This window comes from Mustela nivalis, assembly GCF_964662115.1.
Source record: "Mustela nivalis genome assembly, chromosome: 14".
Classification (NCBI taxonomy): domain Eukaryota; kingdom Metazoa; phylum Chordata; class Mammalia; order Carnivora; family Mustelidae; genus Mustela; species Mustela nivalis.
Window position 1 is genome coordinate 4,667,904 of NC_139033.1, and position 12,349 is coordinate 4,680,252.

The following is a 12,349-nucleotide window of genomic DNA, read 5'->3' on the forward strand; positions in this document are numbered from 1 at the left end:
GTTCTGAGATATGCCTGTCCCAGCAAAGACGGCCTTGTGTTTCCTAGCATGGTTTAATAGAGCCTCTTCGTACTCTTTTTTGTTGTAGTTGTTGTTTTAAAGTTGTGGTGAAAAACATACAACATTAAATTTACTATCCTAACCATTTTTTTTTTTTAAAAGAGTTATCTATTTATTTGAGAGAGAAATAGCGTGTGCATCTGTGCTGTGCTTGCAAGTTGGGGGAGGGGAAGATAATCTTTAAGCAGACTCCTGCTGAGCATGGATCCTGACTAGGGGCTCGATCTCAGGACCCATGAGGTTATGATCTGAGCTGAAACCAAGAATCAGATGCTTAACCAACTGAGCCACCAAGGCACCCTGGCCATTTTAACCATTTTAAGGATAGAGTTTGGTCGTGTTAAATGTATTCACGTTGCTGTGCAGTGGATCTCTAGAACCTTTTCATCTGGCAAAGGTGAAACTCTTGACCTGCTGATTCTCCTTCCTCCCTCCCCCTAGCCCTTGGTCAACCACTGTTCTTCGTTCTCGTTCTGTGATTTGGGCTGCTCTAGAGCCTTCTGAGGAGTAGCGTCATAGAGCATTAGGTCTTCCGTGACTGCCTCATTTCGTTTCGCATCATGTCCTAGAGGTTCCTCCACATTGTACCGTGGGGCAGAGTTTCCTTCTCTTTGGAGTCTGTGTGATATTCCGTTGTGTGGATAGACTACATTTTGATTGTCATCCAGTCATCCGCCTCCTTCTCACCTGTCCTGGAGATGGCCAATGAAAGCCTTCTTAGCCCTCTTTCAGCTAGATGTTTGTATGAGGATACCCGTTTCTATCTAGAACTGTGTTCTCCATCAGAAGTATGATGCAAGCCACGAGTGTCAGCTACTGGTGTAATTTTAAATCTTCTAGTAGCCACCTTAAACAGGCAGAAAGAAACAGGTGATTTTATTTGAATAATGCAGTCTATTTAATTCGATAGAGCCAAAATACCATTGCAGCATGTATCTGATATTAAAACATTTATACTCTTTCAGTTTTTAAACGAATCAAACATAAGTTACATTAAAAATAAATTTTCTAGTCACATTGCAAGTGCTCCCTGGGGCCAGTGGCTCCCATGTTGGACAGTGCTAGTCTCAAAGATGAAGTTTTCTTGAAGTTCGACTTTTTAAAATTATAATTCAAAGCCAGTAAGTGTGAGACTGTTGGTTTCTTACTCTCAGATCTGTGCTATGATGCTGTAAGAGCGGCAGTGTCATTAGGATCCAAACGAAAATTAACTTCAAAAGGTGTCGCTTTTTCTTTTGTTTTCTTTTTAAGCGGGGATTTGTGAATTACCAGTGAACTCTATGGTTGTTACAGACTTTGATAGGTTGAAGAAAAGCTTACAGTTTTTATCCTGTTTTTTTAATAAAAGTAGTACAGATTCCCCGTAGGAAAGTTAGCAAATGAGATAATTAAATAAGGAGAAACTTTTAAAAAAATTTTTATTTATATATTTGACAGACAGAGATCACAAGTAGGCAGAGAGGTGGACAGAGAGAGAGGGAGAAGAAGCAGGCTCCCTGCTGAGCCAAGAGCCGGATGCGGGGCTTGATCCCACGACCCTGAGATCATGGCTTGAGCCGAAAGCAAAGGCTTTAATCCCACTGAGCCACCCAAGTGCCCCTAAACAAGGAGAAACTTAATGCTCTGAGGGTAAATACATTCACACCTGGGTAGATAAGTCCTGCTAGGCCTTTCTGTTTGCATTTACTATGTTGCATTGAATCGAAGATACTAATGATTATTAGACACTCTATCTGTGCACCCCAAGAAGGAAAAACTGCTGTCCATTTTAACTGTACGATGCATTCTAAATTCAGTGATGTTTACATATATATACACATATATAAATAATATTTATTATATTATTACAATATGTATTATATATAATGCATTTTAAATTCTATATTATATATAATGCATTCTAAATTCTAAATATAATATATATAAACATCACTGAATTTAGAATGCATTATATATAATATAATACATATTATAATATATAGTATATATGTGTGTGTGTATATATACATGTATGCATATATATATGCACTTTAATGGAGAGGAAATGCAGAATAAAGTGAATGTGAATGGGTTTTGAAAATCGAACTTGTACGTATACACTCAGTATTGCCTGACTTTTCCCATTGAGGAGATCACCAGCATCTTTTTATGTGAATGACTTTGGCCCTCTTTCTCCTGTTCCTTCGCCCCGGGTAGGCTGTAAAAGCCAGCACAGAGGCCACCGAGCTGCTGCAGAATATCCGCCAGGCCAAGGAGCGGGCCGAGCGTGAGCTGGAGAAGCTGCAGAACCGGGAGGACTCCTCCGAAGGCATAAAAAAGAAGCTGGTGGAGGCCGAGGTGAGCAGGGGTCCTCAGCCCGTGCTGGACTGAGTCTGGGTCCCGGCGTGGCCGCCCGCGAGCAGCCGACCAGCTTTGGGCCGTGCCGAGAAGAAGACACTGCGGAACCGCTTTCCCTTCTGCGAATCCCTTTGGAACCTGAGAGGCTTGGCAGTGTTTTTCCCCAAAGGGGAAGAAAAGACTGGTCACAGCAGCTTCAAGTAGAAAGATGTCCTGATAAGAACACTGCTTTTCTGTTCATTTTCCTCTGGCCTCAGGAACCTGCAGGGGATTCACGTTTCAGTCCGTGAACTATAACACTCTCCCTCAAGTTTCTCTTTCTCTTCCCTCCGCATCCCTGTTTTTCCTTGCCTCTTCCCACAGACTTAATAACATTACCTTTCAAGGCTTCAGATGTTACCTGTGTGTCGATGGCCCCCCCAGGACCCATGTTTTGGGCCTTTTCTCTCCCTCCAATTCTTTGTTGTTGTTGTTGTTGCTGAAATATTTGATATAATTATACAGGAAACACATGAGTGTCTTCTTATTGTAGAAAACTTGAACAGTACTGAAGAACAGAGAATAAAAAGTAACACTTCCCCCCGACTCCCCTCCACCTCCCTCACCACTTTGGTGATTGTCACAGAGAACAGATCGTAGTTGACTTAACCCTCCCCCTGCCCCCCAACATTGCCGGGCCCTCTGCCTTCCCCTGCCCTGGTGCTGGCGGGTGCATCAAATCTAGAGTGAACTCAGTATCTTCCCCCATGAGTGGGGCTCCCTTCTTAATCTCCTCATGCCAGTCAGGACCAGTGTCACTCATCTGGTCACCCCAGGCTTGAAACCTTGACATCGTCTTTTCCTCCTTGCTCCCTGCCATTCGGTCCTATAAATCCAGCCACACTCTCTCCCCCATTCACCCCTACTTGCCATTTCTGTGGGCTTCCTCACAGTCCAGGCCTTCCTTCCCTTAGCTGAGCACACTTAGTCATTTCGGGGCCCTCTACTTTCCATCTTCCCTTCCTCCCCACTGGCTCGTTTGACATAAGACTCACTGGCCTCAGCCAGAGACTCATCAGCACCCCCTGCCCCATCCCAGAGCTTTCAGAGCTTTCCTGTGTCCTGTGTGCACCCCTGAACTTGGTACGTGATACTCGGCGCCATTCGACCCACTAGTGCTCCCTTTTACCTTCTCTCCTCTGTCCCCCTAACTCATCTTGTGCTCTAGCGGCTGGAGGCTTCTCCTGCGGCCTCACCAGCTCCCTACCGCCTCCATATTTGTGCTAATGCATCGGCCTTTGTCTGAAGGGCCTTCCACCCTCCCCTCCTGCCCTCCCCAGTCCAGCCTGGGTATCCCAGCACTCTCCAAAGCTCACATCTCGGTGACTTCTCCCTTTGGCTCCTTCGGCGAAAAGGACTTTCTCCTGCCTGCAACCTCCCACCGCCCTCTGAACCCGATTTTCTGTATGGCCCTTACCCATCTTAACCTCTATTATGTTTCTTTGTGTTTGTCTTATCTTTCCCAAGGGCAGGAATTCTGTCGGCTCCCTCTCCGTATTTTCCGTGATGCCTAGTGTGATACTTTGCAGATAGTAGGTGCTTGGTAAATATTTGAATGAATGAATGCACTCTTGTAACCCAACACAACCAAGTACTTGGATTCTAGAATCTTTTCCTCACCGTTGCTTCGGGCGCCCAAGACTTCTCTTCCTGCCTTGCGCGTATGCTTCTCGAGGGCGCTCTCCCTTGGTGCAGGCGCTGTGCCCATAGCGGTTACTCCATTAAAACTCTCTGATTGATTCATGATCTACAGGAACGCCGCCATTCTCTGGAGAACAAGGTAAAGAGGCTAGAGACCATGGAGCGTAGAGAAAACAGACTGAAGGATGACATCCAGACAAAATCCCAACAGATCCAGCAGATGGCTGATAAAATTCTGGTGAGCAGGAACAAAAGCTGAAAAGTTAAAAGACAACAGGTTAGAGGTCACAGAGGGAAGGGGGTGAAAAGAGGAACGGAACGCCGTCACCCAGGGGAGGTATCACCGAGTAGGTGAGTGGAGAGAAGCGGCTTCAGTGTCGGCCCCATGCTAGGATAGCTCGAGTAACCAAATGTTGGACGTCTCGGCACCGGTAACAGATCCGTAAATATTACTTTTCCGCTCTGTTTGCTACCGCCTGACATTTTAAAACATGAACGTGCATCCTCTGTCATTTCCAATACATATTTACAGGAGCATTGATGTACTTCTATTGGCAGAGTTTTGTATGGCTGTTAACGTTGCGATGGCAATTTGCAAAACGGTGGGGCTTTAGACCTTTAAAACCCAAACCCAGATTTTTGCTTTTGGAGAAGACAGAAATTAGTCATGCAGGGCTGTTTTTCTCAGAGTAGTATTTGTCATAGATCTGCGTTCACCCACTCACTCTCTCTGCTACAGTTGGTTATTAGTATTATTTCCCCCCCTTAATTTCCTTAGATGTAGCAAGTCTTTTTTTAGGTTTGTAAAGCCTCATGATTCTGTTTTCGGCTCTGGTGACCAAATTAACTTCATCAAGGAAGCCCGGCTTGGGTGCTACTTGCGGATGTGGTGAGGTTTTTGTCCTAGGCAGGTGAACTTTTAAAGGACTGTCCTTGGATCTCAGTCCCAAAGCCAGGAATGTGTGCCACGCGTGGGAGTCTTAGCGATGACGTGGAATCTTTTCATAGCCCCCTTCTCCCTGCCCCTAGGAGAGACCCTGGAGTGGTTGATTGTTTCTTTCCACTGTAAGGAGGCGAGGTGGTGCGCAGGCCGGTGCATCTCTCTCTGTGTCTCTCTATATCACTTCTGGGAAGTGGGTCACCTGCGACTATATGAACTCAAGAATGGCCAACTTACAGACCTATCCTTAATACCACCCCCCCCCAAAAAAAAACCCACCAAAAAACCCCAAACCCTTCAAAACTTTACCTGTGTTTGCATATATTCATGAAGATATGGATGCTCTTGAGTGAACAGGTGAAAGAGAAATTGGTTGAATTGTTTTGCTTTAACACAGTCTTTGTATATACGTCTGCACACAAAGGCAAATGTGACTGTTAGTCTACCCTTTCTGTTCTCTTGTTCCATCATCAAAGTTTCTCTTGGCGACTGTCAAGTGTGTGAATTTTACCGTGAGTAAAATTAGATCCTACTGAGATCCCACCACCGCTGTCCCTTGCTTGGTGCAAACGAAGTGGTTAAGTCTCTTGTGGTTGCAAAGTGTTTCTTTGTTTAATGGTGATGTGTTCATTCATTCATTCAACAAATATTTAATGAGCTTCTACTATGTGCCAAGCACTGTTCTAGGAGCTGGAAATGTAGCAGTGAAGAACCATGTTTGCATAACAGGACTGAAGAGTTTGATCCGATACATAGAGAAAAGATAATGTTTTACAAAAATGACAACAACAACAAAAAATGCCAAACCACCAAGAAGTCAGATTTAGAATATCTGCTTTTCCAAAGATTTGCTTGCAATTAAAATGTAGGAGTAGAGCATTCTCCCTTCTTGGATTCTGTGTTGTTAACTTCCATTCACATATAGACCAGAAATTGGGTCTTCAAGTCATCAGGTCCAGGGATCTGAGTTTTTTTTTTCTTTTTTTTTTTTACCTGTTTATAGACTCTGCTTTCCATTCCTGTACTCTATTAGGAGGACCAAAACTCAGACAAGATGATTATCAAGCGATTTCTAACCTAAAGAAAAAGTAAACAGATTTCTTTGTTTGAAGGGTATCTTGCCACCTGCCTGACTACCTTTTTTTTTTATTGGAAAGTGCCTTTTGTTCAAGAAACCTGTGCTTAGACTGTGAAGTACCCAGGACGTGGGCAGAAGGGGGTCCTTACTACTGCCATATGATGATGGTGCTTGGAAACAGATCCCAAAATGTCATTTGCTTTAAAATATTTGCTATTCTGATAAGACCTTTTCAAAACAGGTAATTGGCATTCTCATTATGGCAAAGTCTTTTGCTTTAATGAAAGAAGTCATTGCAGGAGATCCTTTAGTGCACATAAAGCCCTTAAAGTATGTTTTTATTAATTAAAATCCTGTTTACATTCAACGTTTCAAGATCACATCTGTTAGACTGCAATAGATCTTGTGCACCTGTTCTTAAAATTGAACACTTTACTGGCCCCCGAAGCAAAGTCAATGCTTGTAGGCTTTAGAATTTCAAAAGCTTAATCAGTAACATTTTATGTGCATGTGAATCTGAAACTACTTTTCCCCTGTTTTAACGACATATCCTGTATAATTTCCTTATTCTTCAAAATTTTTATAATTACTTCCACTTGAAGGAAAAATTTCACAACTGTGAAGAGATGAAAACTTGGGATAATGACTTTTGATATTAGTAATTAACTAATGGGTCCAGATTCATAAGAATTAATGTGGATGCAGAGATCTGCATTTAGAGAATGTTTCAGTAGATTGAATGCTGCCTTTTATAAGATCAGTTTATAATCCATTGGCAAATGAATTGGTATAATTTTCAAATGAATAACGATTTTGTTTAAAAGCAGAAATCTTAGAACGAAGGGAATATTAAATCTGAACTATTTATATCACTCCAAATTCTCTTCCCATCTTTAATATATATGCATACATATTTAGGTCATTATTATCAGTGTATTTTATGTTCTACTTTGCTCCTATTAGCACTGTAGCCTATAAACATGATACCATAGGAGCATCTCCAGATACTCACTTTCTCCACATACTAGTCAGTTAAAACAAAAATCATTCAACCCTCAAAGTGTTTGAATTGTAACATTTCTTTACTTTCCATCCTAGGGTGAGCAATCATGTTGCTAATCAGGAAAATACAAATTTTTTTTTTATCATAATAAAATAACTTGCAGTTTAAAAGAAATTGAAATTACTTATTTTCATTTAAGGCTGTTATGACAGTGAAAATGGCCTGAGGCTCAAGGCAGTGGACAGGGGCTTTGTGCTGCACTAAACTTTCAAATGTTGCCTTGTGACTGTCCATTCTCTGTGCACAGATGAAGATGTGCCTTTGTTTGACCTGTCACATTGACAGCGTTCTGATCCCAGCCCCCCAGCTGTGTGTGTATGTGTTTGAATACTTGGACCCGGAAACCCCAGGGCCAAGGATTGGTGGTGGTTTCCTTCCCAAGAGCCTTAGGGCTAGTCATGAAGGAACATGTGCCTGTTGCTTGTGGTGCCAGTGCCAAAGTCATGTTTCCCGTGAATGTCGAACACACTTGAACTATGTCTTTCCCTCTGCACACCTGACCGTCTGTTCCTTTGTGTCCAGGAGCTGGAGGAGAAGCACCGCGAGGCCCAGGTCTCCGCCCAGCACCTAGAGGTGCACCTGAAACAGAAAGAACAGCACTACGAGGAAAAAATTAAAGTAAACACACTTTCTGATTTTCTTTGGCATTCTCCCTCTGGCATGACCTAGCTTTTCTCTCTTCCGGGACACTTTGGGCTCCTTCTTGCTAGACCCAATGCCTGTTTGGGGTAAAGGCTGTCCTCAGGCCATGGTGGGAGGTGTTGAGATATTAACCCATGTGGGGGATATTCAAAAAGACATACATATATATTTTAATTAGTAATCTCTGTTCTATTTTTAATGTGTTTTTCACCTCACTGTCATTCATTCCATGATAATTTCAAGTTAGCCACAGACTCACCATTCTTTGCTTTAATTTCCTTTCTGCATCTCAGACCTGAGCCTTTTCCTTTGGTTTAAAGTCTATCCTTGAGGACTTTCTTTAGCGAAGACCTGCTGGTGACAAGGTCCCGGTTCTGCGGGTCTAAAAGTATATTTTTTTCATACTCATTCTTGAAAGATGTTCTGCCTGGGGATAAAATTCTGGGTTGGCACTTACTTTTTAGGACACGCTATGAAGGTGTCACTCCATTGTCTTTTGACTTATTATTTCTAATGAGAAGTTAGCTGTCAGTTGAACCTTTGCTTTCTTTGACAGTCATTGCTCTTTTTTTGTTTGGCTGCTTTTAAAATTTTGCCCAATCTTTAATTTTCCAAAATTTTACTGTGATATATCTAAATGCAGATTGATTATTTATCTTGCTTGGATAGGACTTTAAAATATATTAGTATCTTTTATCAGTTCTGGATAATTATTGGTCACTGAATCTCAAATATTGTCCCTTCTCCTTCCTTCTTCCTTTTTGAGAGTTTGAATGGGCTTCACATATGATTTTTTGTTTTCATAGTTTCCATTTCTTTATCTCGCGATGCACATTGGGGGTAAGTTCTGGATGGTTTTCTACTTTACTAATTCTTACCTGTCAAATATGCTATTAAACCCTTCCACTGAGTTTTAAATTTCAGTTACTGTATTTTTGATTTCTAGACATTTTATTTGGCTCCTTCCCAAGTTTACTAGATTATGTAAGACAATAATTTTCTATTCTCTGCATTCATTTTTAAGCTTTTCTTACTTCTTTAAACACATCAGCATGGTTGTTTTATATTCTTTATTTGATAATTCCAGTATCTGATGTATTTGAAGGTCTGATTCTGCTCTGTTGTTTCTCTTTCTTGTTTTTCATGGTGGCTGTCTTCTTGTGTGCTTGGTCAGTTGCTCATTTTCCTTAGAAAATTATTGTTGGGAATTCTTTGAGGCTTTGAATGGAAATATGTGCCCCCTTTGAGGGTGGCCCTGGGCTTAGACTTCTCTCTCTTCTTACCCTTTACAGCTATTAAAAGTGAAGTTCAAGTTTATTTGGTTCAGCAAATACCTCAAGTTAAAAACAGTTTTATGCCCATCTAAACTCTCTAGGTTTCTGCTTTCACTTAGAATTTTAGTCTCTAATTTTCTTTCTTTCTTTCTTTCTTTCTTTCTTTCTTTCTTTCTTTCTTTCTTTCTTTCTTTCTTTCTTTCTCTTCCTTCCTTCCTTCCTTCCTTCCATCCTTCCTTCCTTCCTTCCTTCCTTCCTTCCTTTCTTTCTTTTTAAAGATTTTATTTATTTATTTGACACAGAGAGAGAGAGAGAGAGAGAGACCGTGAGAGAGGGAATACAAGCAGGGGAAGCTGGAGAAGGAGAAGCAGGCTTCCAGCTGAGCAGAGAGCCTGATGTGGGGCTTGACCCCAGGATGCTAGGATCATGACCTGAGCCAAAGGCAGAAGCTTAATGACTGAGTCACCCAGGCACCCCCTGTCTCTAATTTCTTACTGTCTTGCCAATTTTGGGAAAAATGTTTTCTGTGTTTTATCTAACATTTTAAATGATTTTCCATAGAAAGACTGGCCTAAATAATCTAGCCCACTGTATAAAATACTAAATTCGGTTATTATTCCAATTATTGAAATTCCTTCAATAATTAAAATTGTTTCAATTCAGTTATTATCAATAAATTCAATGATCAGCAAAAATGCCAACTTATCTATTTCCTTTTAAAATCCATCACATTTTCATTATGACTTTGGACCAAGCCTTTAATCAATTCTCTTGTTCCCGAGAGTCAGACATTGGTGATTACATCTTAAGTATGTCTTCCCCTTCCCCTAAATATTAATAGGAGGCTTTTAATTTTTGTGATTATCCTGTTATAGATTTTTTTGGTATCCTCTGTTCCTTTTTTAGAGAACCAAACATATATATGCCCACACAGCATTATGATCATCACCCCCCTGGGACCTTTGTAGGGTTTTTAAATTTGTTTTGTTTTTGACCCCTGGTGTTACTTCTGATTATTTTTCATTAAAAAACAAAACAAAACAAAAAAAAAACAAAAACCAAAAAAAAAACAGAAAAATAACCCAGAAGTGACTTCAAAGTGTTGTAGTGTGACCCCCTACTAAGTATATTTTTAAACTTTTTATACTGATCCTTTGAATTCTTACTGGCTTCCCAACTTTGATCTTTAGAATAAACCAACTTCCAGAATGTTACAAGAATATATGCAGTAGTCCACTTGCATGATGAAAATAGCCATGCATAAAATTTATTCTGTAATTTGGGTGAATATATTGACTTTCCTGTCCATAAGCTGTGTTCCATCTTAAATTGGTATATAAATGTCTACAGTGGCTCTCTCATTTCAAGTTCCTTGCTTCCCTCTCATGCATCTTTCTTCTTGTTCGTCCTTCTGCCAGTTGAGCCCTATTAAAGCGGAGGTGTGTGTGTTGTTGATAGAGGTCTGTTCCTCTCTAACTCCTGTTGGTATCCATAACAGCCCAAAGTTGAGGTTTTATTTTGAGCACGAGTCACCCTGAAAATGTGCTTCGTTGCTTTAGCACCCCATAAAAAGGAGCGTACCTGGTCCAGGTACTGTGTGGTCTCCATAACCTTCTAGATGGAAAGAACTTTGTTTTATAGATCCTAGGGAATGCCACGGAAAGCCTTGTTTTCTTCCGTCTTCCCTACTGGAATCTTTATGAAACCATTGCTTTTGAACCTGTCCTGCCTTGTGCTTCCTGTTCCAGCCTCCCTAAGGCCATTTTAGTAATAATCATGGTCATACCCTAGATTCTGCCCTTTTCTTGTTCGTAATTTTAGAATCACGCCCCAACATCCTAGAGAATAGGCCACTTATCCCATTGAGCTTCTCCCCTCCTCCCTTGACCTGTCCTCCACCTTTTGTTCTCCACAGACTCTCAATCTATTTTTTTTCATCAGTCAGTTCTAGTTTAAAGCCCTCTTTGAAATCTGTTCTTTCCTCTCTCTCATGTGAACCCCCTCCCTGCTGACTGGCTCCTTTTAGGAGCTCATGTCCCCATGAGCCACGAAGGTCCCTTCACAATAGACATTGTGGGAAAGGCAGATTTCAGTCCCCTCTGTGACCCCAATTCTTTCAGCATCTTCCCAGTATCGGAAGCAGGTGGTGCCATTCAGAAAAGGCAGAGTAGATTCTCTGTGATGAGAAACACAGGTCTGTGGTCAAAGGCTTGGGCAAGTTATGATGTTGTCTTCCTTTTCTCCCCCCTGTCTGTCTTTCTTACTTGTTGTTTTGGCAGCTGGGAGGGCTGTGTGTGCCTCGCAGAACATTAGATCAAGCTGGTGGTTGGTGACACCATTACTGTTTTATTTTTTCCCCTTGGGAACAGTAGGTGCTTGCAGTGGTGTTCTCAGCCCCGAGAACACATGATTTCTCTTCCCCTGGGAGAAGGTTTCTCTCTCCAGCGCCTTTTTTTTTTTTTTTTTTTTTTTGGTTTCCCAGCTGGATCAGAGGAAAGAACGGAGGAGGAAAAGGGCACTTTCTTTCTCTCTCTCTCTTTTATGTTGTTTTTTCAAACTATTGACTCTCCACCTACTTTATTGGTGGGCCGAATCCTCTCGTCCCTGTCTGTTTCTGAACATCAGCCTTGGTTGCACAGACGTCCTCGGTCTTCAGCTTTCTGTCCCTCCGTACACAGCCTTAGAAATATCTAGATTAATTCTGTACAGATTAAGAGTGAGCAGGGTTCTGAAAACTGGTGCATTGACTACGAGAAAGTTGTCCCCAGGTAACATCTGTACATTGTAAGATCTCGAGACAGATCTTTTTTCTCTCATTCTGGAGTCTACTTCCACTGAGGATATATACCTCTTGAGTCTTTTTGGCTGCTGATTTTTTTTTTTTTTTTTTTTTAAAGATTTTATTTATTTATTTGACAGAGAGAAATCACAAATAGATGGAGAGGCAGGCAGAGAGAGAGAGAGGGAAGCAGGCTCCCTGCTGAGCAGAGAGCCCGATGTGGGACTCGATCCCAGGACCCCGAGATCATGACCTGAGCCGAAGGCAGCGGCTTAACCCACTGTGGCTGCTGATTTTAAAATAAGTTCTTAGTTCAAGTCCTCTGGTTCCATGCCATTTGATGGTCATGCTTGATTTCTTGCCTTTGTCCTGGCTCATAAGCAGATTCCTAGTCCCTCTCTTTGCCCCAGACTTTTCTTGGCCTCTTCACTGCTTCTCCTGCTTTTCCCAAAAACCCCCAGTTAGCCTTCCCTGCTCAGCTTTGCTACTCAGGACA

At 41.7% G+C, this 12,349-nt stretch overlaps 1 protein-coding gene across 24 annotated transcripts in view; it reads left to right on the plus strand.

The window, feature by feature from the left end:
* The window catches only part of CIT (citron rho-interacting serine/threonine kinase), a 165,456-nt gene that overhangs the window by 90,811 nt on the left and 62,296 nt on the right, over window positions 1–12,349 (plus strand). For 22 of the 24 annotated variants that reach the window (XM_082699754.1, XM_082699733.1, XM_082699736.1 and 19 more), the window contains 3 exons: window positions 2,257–2,397; window positions 4,190–4,315; window positions 7,681–7,776. In XM_082699754.1, the coding sequence (XP_082555880.1) occupies window positions 2,257–2,397; window positions 4,190–4,315; window positions 7,681–7,776 (363 nt within the window). The remainder of the gene's footprint in view (window positions 1–2,256; window positions 2,398–4,189; window positions 4,316–7,680; window positions 7,777–12,349) is intronic. The other 2 variants (XM_082699738.1, XM_082699739.1) reach the window with 1 other exon arrangement.